Source organism: Lathamus discolor, chromosome 2 (genome assembly GCF_037157495.1).
Source record: "Lathamus discolor isolate bLatDis1 chromosome 2, bLatDis1.hap1, whole genome shotgun sequence".
Lineage (NCBI taxonomy): Eukaryota > Metazoa > Chordata > Aves > Psittaciformes > Psittacidae > Lathamus > Lathamus discolor.
This window is the reverse complement of record NC_088885.1, coordinates 34,570,265-34,584,134: the sequence shown is the minus strand read 5'-3', so window position 1 is coordinate 34,584,134 and position 13,870 is coordinate 34,570,265. Positions and strand designations below refer to the sequence as shown.

General features: G+C 39.5%; 1 protein-coding gene across 1 annotated transcript in view; it reads left to right on the top strand.

Moving 5' to 3' along the window:
• LOC136009021 (probable acyl-CoA dehydrogenase 6) overlaps positions 1–13,870 on the top strand; it is a gene marked incomplete at its 5' end in the record, with an annotated part of 83,529 nt that overhangs the window by 46,361 nt on the left and 23,298 nt on the right. Inside the window, 1 exon segment of the mRNA XM_065669112.1 lies at positions 6,739–6,868. Coding sequence (XP_065525184.1) covers positions 6,739–6,868 — 130 coding nt within the window.

Sequence of the window (13,870 nt, the reverse complement as noted above, 5' to 3'; positions counted from 1 at the left end):
ATGTAATTGCTGACTTGGATGGCACTTGGTGACACTGCATAACCATTTAGAAAATAAAGGAAAACTTCCACACTTGTAAGGGAGGTTTTTTGGAAGTCAGAGTAACAAGTGCACCTCTTGTCGATTAGGGATTTAGAATATACTGCTCTGGCTTTCTAAATGGTGTCCTATACAGCTTTGAACCCTCTTTAAATGCATCCATGCTGCCCCCAGCTGCAGCCAGGTCTGTGTGTTGCATTTATCTTCTCAGTAGCAGGCACTAATGAATCAGTAAATTTCATTTCTGAAGTGGCAACCGTGATGACTTCTGTAGTGATGAGTATGGCAGAAACACACAATCTGCACACTGTTTGCTTAGGGATTTTACTTCTGCTGCTAATTATGTATGTGTGAAAAGGAATGACCAGCCAATCCACATTTTTCCTTTTCTAAGGAATAGTGGGTCACAAGAGTGTTACTACAAGCCAAACTTTGGTTAGCAGAGGAGATTGTTATTTGCCTCGAAATTTTTGATGAACTAGTGAGTATCTGTGAGAGACCAAGTACTGTTTGTGGTTGCACTCTTTCTAGGATCAACGAAACGAATTCATAAAGCATGATTTTTTCCTAGTTTCGGACAAACTTGCAGTCAGACTGAGGGAGTTTGATCTGACTAAGGTAATCTGTTAAAGTGAATTTTGCATCTGGTACAAAGGGATTATTTGTTTGGGTTTGGGGGGGGGGGGGGGGTTGGTTGGTTGTTTTCTTGGTTTTTGTTAGGTGTTTTTCCCCCACTGTACCTGGCAAGAAGTAAGTGACTAAGAAGGCAGAAGGTGTTTTCTGAGCTTGATCAGCCTCAACTATTCAGAATGAGTTTGTGGGAAACTGCACACTGTGGAAAGTACACCTTCAGTAATACTTTAAATTCCTTTTATATAAAGAAGAGGAAAGGAATTATGGTAGGATTTCTGTATTGTCCTACCTGATGACATTTGCAGTTATGTAACCTTGGGGCTTTTTGTAGTCCTCTGGAGTTGAAATTCTTGAGCTATATTTATGGCATGTGAGTAAGGTCTGAACACTCAAATTTTGCTTCTGTTGATTTTAAAATTGTAGGCTGTGATGAAAACTGGCAATTAGCGTTGTCATCCTAGTGTCATCCTAGGGTCAAATGCAGGAATCTCTCAGACCTATCTTCAAAATGGGAGCTGATTCATGTTTTATTTGTCTCTAATCACTAGAAATAGGAGGACGAGTTTGGTTTTTTTCTTGCGCTGAGTTAGATGCCAATAGTAGAAATAATACCGCATGATTTCCTTTGGTGTAGACACACTTTATGTGAACTTTGGATGCCATGTAAACAAACAAGATAAATTATGGAAGTATTTAAGAATGGTACAGCTGCAGGTTGGGTGGAGAAGTGATTCAGAGCATCCCTGCAGAGGAGGATGTGGGGGTGTTGGTTGACAAGAAATTGAATATGATCCAGGTTCAGTGTGTGCTCACAGCCCAGAAACCAACCGTATCCAGGGCTGCATCAAAAGGAGTGTGACCAGCAGGTTGAAGGAGGTGATGCTGCTCTTGTGTGACCCCAGCTGGAGTACTTCATGCAGTTCTGGTGTCCTTAACATAAAAAGGACACAGAACTGTTGGAACAAGTCCAGAGGAGGGCCACGAGGATGATCAGGGGACTGGAGCACCTCCCGTATGAAGAGAGGCTGAGGAAGTTTGGGCTGTTCAGCCTGGAGAAGAGAAGGCTGCGTGGAGACCTCATAGCAGCCTTCCAGTATCTGAAGGGGGGCAATAGGGATGCTGGGGAGGGACTCTTCGTCAGGGACTGTAGTGATAGGACAAGGGGTAATGGGTTTAAACGTAAACAGGGAAAGTTCAGGTTGGATATAAGGAGGAAGTTCTTTACTATGAGGGTGGTAGGGCACCGGAATGTGTTGCCCAGGGAAGTTGTGAATGCTCCATCCCTGGCAGTGTTCAAGGCCAGGTTGGACAGAGTCTTGGGTGACATGGTTTAGTGTTAGGTGTCCCTGCCCATGGAACTTGATGATCTTAAGGTCCTTTCCAACCATGACCATTTCGTGATTCTATGAATGAGTTACTGATACAGCTGTATGGTGTTTTCACCATTCTTTTTTCCACGCTCACTCACGCTCATAAAACATTCTGAAGACACCCTGTTTGACCTTGCTTCAATTCACTTAGACGCTTTTCACCACAGATGTTGTCATTCCCACTGACAGCTACTAGATGAGTCTCAGAGACAAATTCCAAACAGAAATTTCTAAACTCTTACAAAGCTTGGACTAGAGACTTCAAGCCTATCTCATAATTGAACAGAGAAGCTGTAGCTAAACAAGTGACAAGAAATGTGTTGTTCTTTGCAAAAATGAAATTATTACATGAAAGACCTCAGCTTCTCCTTTGGCTTTTAAAGTCCTTTTTCATAGATATTCTTTGCCTTTGTTTTCCCAACTGATCTTCTCAGTAGTGTTTCTGTTTTGACGTGTTGCATATCAGACAGTCATGATCTCTGATTTGGTTTTTTGTGCATCATGTTTGCTGCCTGCCTGTACTCAAATGTAAAAGTCCTGATACCCTAAATTATCAGATTTTGTAGAATGTACGTCTGCATCTTTTAAAAATGGTGGTTTTTTAACTTGTTGTTTTCTCTTGGATTCCCACTCCACTGGCAGCATCACAAACTTAATATGTCGAAATAAGCTGGTCTGTATAAAATAAGAAGCTTTTTTGAGTGTGTTTGTGTAAAATTGTGTTGGTGGTGATTAGTAGAAAAGCACAGAGCTGATTTAAAAGAAAAATAGGTTAAGATAGGTTAATATGTGATGTGGTAGGTTTGCCATGGCCAACAGGCAGACACCCATGCAGCTGCTCACTCAACCTCCTCAACAGAACAGGGGAGAAAAGGCTCAGCCCTTGACATAATTCAAGGAGACTGCTTACGAGTTACTGTTGTGGGCAAAGCAGACTTGGCTTGGGGAAAATTAATTCAATTTGCTGCTAATTAAAATAGTTTTGTGTAGTGAGAAGCATTCGCAAATTAAAACATGTTCCCCCCATCCTCTCCCCCTTCTTCTTAGGCTCAACTTCAGTCCTTCATTCCTGAGTCATCTGTCTCCTCCCCCATCCTGAGAAGCTCAGGAGGATGAGGATAAGGCATTGCAGTCAGTCCACAGTACCTCCTCTCTGCTGCTCCTTTTCCTTCGCACTTTTCCCCTACTCCATCTTTTATTTATTTACATGTTCATGTTCATGTATTCTTGCTTTGGGTTTTATAATTCTTTTTTTTTTTTGTAGAAGAACCTGAAATTTTACAAAGGATGAGGTATTGTACTAAGCCATTTAGCAGATGAAAATTATGCTACTGTCATCAAAACTGTAGCAATTTGAATATGAGTTGCCTTTTTCTATCTGTTTTGAATTATAAAATCATTAGTGCATTAGACTTTCTGCCTTGTTTTGATTTGCTTCATTCTCTTTAACAAGAAATGTTAATATGTCTTGCAAATTAAAAATGAAGATGTAGCCAAACAGTTCTCTGAAGGTCACTCATCTCGTTTTAAAGTTAAATGAAATATTTACCCTAGAAATGTTTTTCACATGAATATTTAGAATCATAGAATAGTTAGGGTTGGAAAGGACCTTAAGATCATCTAGTTCCAACCCCGCTGCCATGGGCAGGGACACCTCACACTAAAGCTTTTACATATAGCTTGTAGTTCTTTAAAAAAAAAAAAACAACCAACAACCAAACAATCAAATCTAAAAATTGATTTGGTTCCTTTCATTATGGGTATTTCACCAAAAATTATATTCCTCATGGTGTTTGCTTTTCTGAATGAAAATTAAATTGACCTATTAGCAGTCCATTGTACAGATACTCCCAGGAGGTGGTGTTTGTTGATGAGACTGGCAAACATGAGCCTCCTACCACCAGCTTATTCCCTTCTTGCAAATGAGTTATATGAAAAAGAGGAAGTCTTATTCCAAATAAAAATTAAACATTCAATCAGTAAAACATTCACCGTCATCGCTGCAGCAGGTGGAAATAAGAATGTTGGGGGGGGAGGGGGAGGGGGTTGTCTCAGTTTAAGAGCTGAGCCCAGTAGCGTACAGGGTGATGTGCTTTGACCAGCCCTGGAATAGCTGCCCCCCAGCAGCAGGGCTATGAAAGCCAGGCTGCCACCATGTGCTGGGGAAAAAAGAAAGTTGCACTGGTGCTCAGAGCCAGCACTCCCTGCTACTGCTTTGTGTGACTGCTGGCAGCATGTCTCAGTGCAGAGACCCAGTTCTTTAAAGATACCAGACACAGCCGTCTTTAGCTATGGCATCGGTTACCCAAATTACTTGGGGATGTAGCTGCACAGACTGCACTGACAAGTGAATCTCTGTCTCAGTCAAGTTCTTTGGGTTCAAAAGAGGTGTTCCCAATAATCTTGTGTCAAAGTGCTCGTACTTCTCCATGAAACATTTTCTTCTTGGCTCCTGAAAGAGAACTGATGAAAGGTCATGTGTTGTCTGATTAATGTTTTTACCACTTGCTTCTGCCCTTCCTGCTGGTCTGCATCTGTGATTGTCTCTTGCATTATCTATCCCCAGATTATAAAAATCTTTGGAGGATGCATCATCTCTTTGCCTGGCAAGGCTTCCCCCCTGTACACATTCTCAGCTCCTGAGGCTTCTTTCTGGTCATATCCTCTCTTTGGCAGGAAATTGCTTCAGTGTCATCACTTTGAGAGCTGGCCTTTTGAAGCACTTTGTTCTCAAAATGTACTGCTTAGTGCCTAACCTCAAATGAAAGCCAGACAAGTCTGCTACATGGTAATATATAATGAATTGTGGTATGAACAAAGAATGTATGTAAGCCATACACTTGCATAAAATGGTCAGTTTGTGCGTAGCATTCCTCCTGTGAAATTGCTCTGAGTAAATCAAGAAACAAAGGTTTTGATTTGTGTAATTAAGTGAAACACAGGAGTATAACTGCTTGGTAGACAAAACCAAAGGCAAAATTATTAATAACTGTAGTTTGCCAATAAAATTATTGACTATTTGAAAACAAAATTAAAAGCAAAATGGAAAGCATTTTGTGTGACACTAGAACTGAGGTTATCTATTATAACTCTGCTATAGATTCACATAAAATGAGCAAAACTCTTTCAGCCCATGCATCTTTAAATAGACTTGCCTTTGCATGCACATACAATTCTTACTGTTCCTCAGAGCATTTATTTATTGATAAGGACTCTGTAAAGGCAAGAGAATTGGATTAGATACTACGCTAACCACCTTCCCATGTTACTGTTGTTTCACTGTACTGCTTAAGCTCTCAGAAAAAAATTTAATTTTGTGCATATTTTTAAGAAGCATTCTTTATTTTCAGATAAAAGTTTGGAAAAGTAGCTTTTTTCTTTTTTAAATTCTGATGATCCAGACTATTCAGGATGACTTTAGGAGAACTCTTATTTGAAAATTGAACTTCACACTTACCCTTTTCCATTTGTGTTTTTCTTTCTGTCTGCAGAAAAAGGATGCACAAAGATAGTTTCTGTGGGCTTAGGAAGCAGACGATAACACACAAAGTCCTGTATTTAAGTGCACTGTGGTGTTTTGATTTTTAATTAATGGTAGTTTTTGAAAACTTCAAAGCAGGTCAGTAGAGGGCTGAGCTCAGAGGGTGTTGTCAGCAAGTGAAAATGGAGAGGGTTGTCTGTCTGCCCTTTATTGTGTGTGTGAGGGGTGGGGGATGGTATCTGTTTATTTGAAATTTTCTTAGTTGGTCTCCAAATGGGAGAGGAAAAAAAAATCAAAAATAAAAAAGAAGGAAAATGTTATCTAATCACAGCTTCTCAGTCAACTAATGACGTCAAACAGTAACCTTCTCTTTCTCACCATATTTCCTTTAGACAAGAAACTATTTAAAACAGATAGAAATTACCTCATCCATCACAGTAATGCAGTCTTTTTTCACTACATAGTGGGTTTAACAGGGCTGGGCATGGGAAGGAGGTGAAGAATAATATCCTCTTTAATTGAATTTGCAGATTGGAGTGTGGGGAGGAGGAATGGCTCATTCTGGCACTCAGCCAGCATCCCAGGTTGTCAGCCTCCTGCTAATGAAAAATGCCTTGGTGACTGCACTGACCAGGTGCCAGGATACACAATACACGTGTTCACTGTTGTACTTGTGTCTATTGTGGATTTTAAGCTATGGCAGTAAATTAATGTAGGGATGTGACCTGCACATGGTCTTGCTCTGTGCTGACTAGACTACAGAGTGTGGGGAAGATGAGCTCTTCTTGAGTGCACTGGGGGTGAGGTGTCAGGCGTTATCATGGAGACATAAAGCCACTTCTTAGCTTGTGGTGATTTCTTCACATGACCTTGCTGTTAGAATAATTTTGCCTTCTATTGTAATTTTCAGCAGCACATCACTTTTTCCTGCTGTTTCCAGTCAAAATAATGATGCTACTTAGGATATTCAAAGGTGACCTGATGTGCTCACAGGTAATTAGATTGGGTGTAATTTTAAATTCAGGTTTTGTAGAGAACAGCATGGCACTGGTTTTCTGAAAGAAAGCGGATAATTGTCAAATATTTAAAATTTACCAATGAAATTGCAGTTGGCAAGTCCTCGCAGTAGCAATATTTTCAATATTTTATTTTCTCCTTGTTTCTTATGCCAGTCTAGAACATGAGTGTCATAGGTTTGGGTTTTTTTCTCCTCAGAATATGAAGGCACGGGCTTGGACTTCTCCTGTAGCATTGCAGTAGCAGAGGAGCTGGGACGTATGCATTGTGGATGTATTCCTATGGCTATAGGAGTGCAGGCTGGCATGGCTACTTCTGCTCTTACACGGTAATTTTCAGGAGTTTGGTTCAGCTTAAAACCCAACTTGTCACGTGTTTTGGCCTAAAACCCAATCTGCATAAAAGTAGGGAAAAAAAAACATTACTGTGAAGATTTACTGTCTAGTTGCTCTTCAGTAATGCTGGAGAAAAGAACCTACTGTCTACTTCTTCTGTTTGGTTTAGGGGAGAAAATAATGCTTTTGGGTTGTTTTTATTTTTTTAATGTTAGAATATTGCATATTACAACATAGGCTTTATTTAACAGTAGATGATATGTTTACAAAACAGAACCTTGGTGCCAGAGACAATAAACAATTTTAATTCCAGAATCCCCTATTCATGTTTGTGCTCTTTCTTAGCCAGAGATCCCACTGCAGTCATACTAAAAATGTATTTAGTTATAATGATTAGGTTCAGTCTAATTCTATTTTATAATTTACTTGCTGTTTTCCAGCTTTACGAGGTGCTCCTTGCAGACTGTCTTTTCAGAAGTAATGATCAATGTTGGTGTGAGTCTTAAAGCATATGTATCATGGTTCTTAAATACGCTCATTCCAGGCAATTACTCATTTTGCTTTTTCTCATCTGCTAGTGTCAGTGTTCCCCTTTCATCACTTGCTTTCATTCAGGCTCCTGCACTTCCTGAATCTGTTTTATTGGGTTTTTTTCCTCCCTCCATAAAAGTGGCAGTTACCAATTCCTTCTCCATGTAGTAGTTTCACAAACATTCTGCATCAAAACAGCAGTTTGCAGAACTGGAGGGAGGTGACAGGCTAGTGCAGCAGTTTGCCCCTGGCATATGGAAACATCCAAAATTCTGGAAGGTGGGGGTGGGGATTAAATTCAAATAATGATGATGAAGTCAGGAATTTCTCTGCACAAAACATATACACGAGGAAAATTTTTGCACAGAAGAGCATTTTAGGGCTGGGTTGTTTGTCGGTGGTTCTATCCACTGTATGGTCTGGAACTTAGGCTCTGTTCCCTTGATATCCATTTATCCTGCTGAGGTCTTTGGAGGTCTTGGCCATGGAAAATCTTTCCAAAAGTTTCTTCTCCTTTGTGTAATACACAAAAAACTTGCTGAAAGCATGGAGTTCGGTATGTCTGTTTCAACAGTAGCTTAATTATAGGTCAACTGGGAATAAAAGTAGCATTTTAAAAGACTTCAGAGAACCATACTTTGTCCCTATGATAGCCTTTCATTCCCCAGAGTTTAAAAAAATCTGTGGGCAAAGGAAAACAGGATTTTTTTCCATTATATTTTTTTTTGCTTTCTATTACTCTATTCTGCTGTAGTAAAGCAATGAAACTATGTACATCTGTGCTAGTAAAATCCTAAAGGGGATGTTCTTGGAAAGTAAATGTGAAAATGTTTTCAACATGATGACATCTGTAATTGAATTTGCGTCTGTATTAATGAACTTTTCCTTCACCATTATGTCAATTCCACTGATACAGTGCAGTTTACCACTCTTAAAATGTAAAAATGAAACTTGGTAATGAAATGAGAAAAGGTGGCTGCTGCAGGAAATTTTGCATGGCTGCAGCTTTACTTCATGCCATATAGTGAGAGGGCTAATGGATTCAAATTGCATTCACAAAATGGATGGCTTCTTTAAAGGTATCTGTGTGCTGTGGTGATCCTAAACAAGTTCAAAGAGATAATCCAAATTTTGCAACTTAACTCTAGATTGTTACACATGGTGCATCATGCACAATGCCCAAAGTGAACAGTAATATGGGAATCAACCATCATCCCCTAAAACAGCTTCAAAAAGGAAGTCTGGAGCCCATTGTGGGCTTTTCTAACTTCAGGCTGTATTTTGCGTTCATCAAGCATGTATCAGTGTACCTGCAAACCAACTCAGTGAATGTGATACGTGCTGAAGTATCACATGCCACTATAAGTTAGAGATGTTCCCTTGGTTAGATATATAGGCAGCACAATAGTTTGAACAGATGGATACACATATGCAGATGTACACAGCTTTTAAAATTTTAATACTTTGGGGAAATAAAGTCTTAAAAAATCAAGAGTCAGGGTGCCTTCTGATGCTGTTTCTGCAACTTCCTTCTCACTTCAGTGACAAGCTATTGCAAGGCTTAGTTTGTGAAGGTCTTAGAGATACTCACTTAAATGGGAAGTAGATTATAGTAACAGTTTTAATTATATAAATAATTAATTTTGAAAATGTTATCTGTGTCTGTTTGCCTCTTCACTGAACCTGCCCCTTTTTAGTTCATTTGTTATCATTATTTTTTTTTTACGATCTTCAGAAAGTTATATCTGTGATTATATTGAGAAGAAACCCTGCAGATTTTGATTTAGAAGCATTTCTGTTGTGCAGACAAATAGAGGAGAAAATAGTCTGGTTTCACTTGAAGATGCCCAGAACTGCTCCATTTCCCCTTCCGTCTTCCCAATTTCTCTAAGTAAAGCAGTAGCACTTTCTAAACTAAATGAAAAATGTTTTGTCAGCTGTGATCTGACCTTTGATGTACCTGGTTCTTAACATAACTCTTTTTCAGAACTTTCAAATGCAGTCAGATATAACACTTGCTTTCATGCTTACAAGTGGAGTGGAGAAAGCAGCTCTCAGCTAAGGCAGTGAATGAGATACATTTCCCTGGGCATGTAAATAAACCTGCAAGGTGACACATAGTGATACCAGATCAGTGTAGTGCTCCTTTATCTTGGCAGTAGACAGTAAACTTTTCTTTTTTTTTTCCCCTGATTCTTTAGTGGTAAGAGAGTGCTTTTCTATTTCATCAGCTGACTCATTACTGGTTCTTTCTCCTTTCTAACAGCAGCATAACTGAGAGTAAATATCAAAAAAATTAGTTTTACTGTCTCTTTTGCTGTTTACTATAAAGGAGAGGAGCTGCAGCTGACAATCAGAACTGCACGTTTGAAAAGGAGGATCATCCACTTGATCAGCTGGAAAAAGGGTGAAAATGGGGCATCATTCCAGAGCCTAGCAGCTTTCCCACTAGCATAGTGTAAGGGTGGCTTGGTTTTCTGCTTCTTCAATAATAGATACACTGACCTGTCTCATTCTCACATTTAGTACTTAATTTGTATAGTGCGCATAAAGTAGGCCAGAGCAGAGACTGTTATAGGTGCAGCTTTCAACATATCATTAAGCATCACTGCCATGATGGCTAGTTATGTTGCTGCCATGGCCAGTTTGCTGCTTTGTGGTTTTGAATACCTGTGAGGGTCTAACCTGGTTTCAGAACAATAGGAAGTCAAGCAGCTGCTTCTGAACTAGCTTTTCTTGAAACAGCTTCCTGATGTTCCTATACCTTTGAAGTTTCTCCAGCTCCTGGTGACAGCCTGGCCATGTGACGGTGACAGGTTGTCTGGTGGGCAGCCTTGAGAGTTGGCGTGGTAGCAGCAGGATGCGAGATACATTAGTAGCTCTTAGAAACTGCATGATTTGAAGAGGATAATCTTTAATGTGACTCTTCTTCTATAACACCTGCATTTTAGTGCATAATGCATCTCTAAATAAATAGAATATTGACATAATCATTCTTAACCAAAACCCTTCAGGCAGCCCCATCTGCCTGAGGTAGCCATACGTATCAGGTAGTCTCATGCAGGCTTCTCATCTGTATTCTTTGCAGAACATAGCAATAGCTCAAACTGAGCAATTTATTTAATAAAGTCTTCAAATAACTGGAGCTTAAAGGCTTGATAAAAACTGGGAGTCAGAGTGCTTTTCTTATTCTGTCTTTTACAGAAAGTAAATAAGTTTTCTAAATGCGTGTTTCTTAAGCTTGTGTGTCTTCTTAACTGAAATAGGGACTCGAGGAGAGAAAGCTGGCTGCAGTGTGGGCTCTTTTAAATCCAGGTTATGTAAATTACTGAACTTAATGAAGCTTCCATGCTGCCCAAGGGTGCTCGCTGCTATTCACCGTGCATTTCTAACCCTTTCTGTGCCTTTAAAGAGTGTCTCTTCCCTTTCATTTTGTTTTTTGTTTCTTTTTTAATTTTGGCTTTTTTTTGTTGTTGTTGTTTGTTTGGGGTTTTTTGTGGGTTGTTTGTTGGGTTTTTGGTTTTTTTTTTTTTTGGGGGGGGTGGTGTTTGTTTGTCTTTCCTTTTCCTTTTTTCTGTATCTTGAAGATCCAAGGAGTACTGCTAAGCTGGACCTGGACATCAGATGGTAGGATGCCTGTGTAGTACTACACTGCAGCAAAAGTGTGGCATGTGGCTACTGAGTTATTAATAGTTAGAGTCCAGGAATGGAACAGAAAGAGAACTGGGAGAAATTCACCTGTTGCTAGCACTTAGGAAGCGTCTGTAGGTCAAAGTTAACTTCTCCTTGCTTAAAGGAAATCTTTATATTCCTAGGAAGTCCATGAGTGAACAATTATGTCATCTTTGAGATACTGTAGAATAGTGCATAGATAATCTAAAAACTTCTCTCTGCGCCCCGCCCTTTATGTTGGTGGTGAGCAGTGCTTGAATGTGTGAGCTCCACTGCAAGAAAGCTTGAGTTGATGCAATGATGATAACCATGTTAGAACGGCCTGCAGCTGCTCAGAGTCAGAATTTCAATCTGCACTTAATATTGTATCATACTACAGAAAATATGCCAGTTTTACTCAGAATTTTTGTTATTAATTTAATTAATTCACTTCAGCTCAGCTTTATTCCCCAGAAGCAGAAGAAACAAAAGTCAGTAAGATCTATGGTTCTACCAAGGTGATTATCGGTCCAATTGAGTCAGAATAATGATGCGAAATAGACATTTTCATTCAGTGTTGCAATCTAACCTGTCAGAAACCAGATTTGTGTATGTATATCTGAGATACAGAAAGGTAAGTTCAAATTTCTAATGTCAGAGCACATAAACAGAACTATGTGGATCAAGGAAGTGTTCTTACATCTGTATTTTGCCATGGTTTTATTTTTCTTTTAACCACCATTGACATCATTGTATACCATTGTCATTTTTATGTTTGTTTTCATGACATTCCGTCAATGTCACTTATAAAGTGTGGAGCAAGAAAGGGTGGACCACTTCCATGCAACTTGTACTGTGTCAGAATCTCACACTTGGGATTTATGGGTTACTCAGCATCAAAAAGGAGCTGTAGACTGTAGACGTGTGTGCATACATACACACATGCATGAAAATATATTTTAAAGCAATGCTAAAGCTGCACAGTTAATCACATGGGAAACTCTGCTTTAGGGCATAGCCCCTGCCCAGAAAACAGACCTAGTCAGTTCTGTCTTGAGCCAGAGCATGATCTCACTGCAAACAGTTTTTTAATTCTGAGGCTGTTAAAACTGGAAAGAAGTGGGTATTTATGCAAACCTGAGATTTTTCTGGGATGCATTTAAGATGGGTAGAATTTTACAGAAACAACGTGTTTCTAACACAACATCTAGCTGCTTGCTGAGCTGCATGTTCTTCCTGCAAGGCATAGAGATGCATGATATTCTGAAGATAATGTTGCCAAATTCTTTTTTTAATTGCGAAAGATCATGTTCTGTAGTCTCATTTTTGGGAAGAGCTGAATTGTTTTCTGGAACTTAAACCAAACAAAGAAAGATACCAAATCAAAATATTATTCTGAGAAAAGTTCTTGTCATGGAAATCCTCTGCTGAAATTACTAAAGGTTGGCAAAGTTTTAAGTATCGGAAAGCGTTGCCAAAAATTCCTGCTAGCTCCTTGTATAATCTGATTTTTTATATTGTTGGTTGTAGTTTTCAGTCTAATTAATGTTCAGCTGGCTGTACTTCATCATGTCCCAAGGGAAAGAAAAAAACAAGCGAAAAACACTGCATAACAGACAAGGGGAATTTGTCCCAGTATGCTGGAGGAAGGAGTAAACACTCAAAGATTGCTGTTTGTATTTGGGATTGCTGCAGTGGCTATCAGCAGGGACAGGACTAGGGATTGAGCTCCATGTGTGCACAAGCCAAAAGTGTCTGCCAGCTCCCAGTCTGTTGTCTGACCATCCTGTGACCTTTGACTGTTTTGTGTCAGGGTTGGAGCAGAGGAGAAAGGACAAAGTCTTAGCTAAAATGGCATTGCTTCTTTGGAAGTAGTGTTTTAGAAGAAGGACCCAGGTAACTGTAGCCTGTTCAGGCAGCCAAAGAGCCTAAAGAGATGAGTGAAGATGCTAATGTGAGAAGGCTGAAGAGGAGGCTGAGGAGGAACTTGACTTTCATGAATTTCTGCTCACTGAAGAGACATCTCATGTCCTAAGTCTAGCACAAGAGAGGTTCAATAACTAGATCACAAGCTCACCACTCATGCTGCTAGACCAAATCAATGAATGTTCATCAGGACAAAATAAAATGTGAAATGAGACAGCCTATGTTTTGAATGGATGAAAGCAGGGAAATGCTGAAAAAATAGGATGCCTCTTAACTGAATTGAAATACTGACAAGTGATTTTTTTGTGTTAAAATGCCATCAGCAATTTGCTGTTTAACTTTTTATTTTTGCGGAGAACTAAGAGAACCGATGAGAAGAAGCATTGATGGTTTTCATTGAGTGATTTAAGTGCATATGTGGAATATTGATAGTGTAAATACAGCTATTTGCAGGGGGTGGCCATCACATGTCATAACTTTTCAGACACCATGAAAACATGGCAAAGAGCTGGCGCAAAAGTCAGAAGATAGGCAGACAGCAGGTCCTCCATCATGGCTGACTGCAGACTGGAGCAACAGCACTGAGGGCAAACCCCAGGGACTATGTTTATTTAGATCTGATAGCTCTCAAGACAAGTCAAAGATGAGATTCGGGGCATCTAGACCACACATTTCTGTGGGAGTAAGATGTCTGAATACTTAAAAACCTTGTTTAAAATTATTGTGGCTGGACTTACGGTGAAGGCTCTGAATCACAACTTTGGAGGGTATCTATTCTGTCTTTGGCTCTGGGACAGGATTTACCTAGTCATAGGAAAATCAGTCATTGTGTGGGTAGAACAGAATTTGTAACTAACTTGTAAATAAAGTTTACCTTCAAAACCATC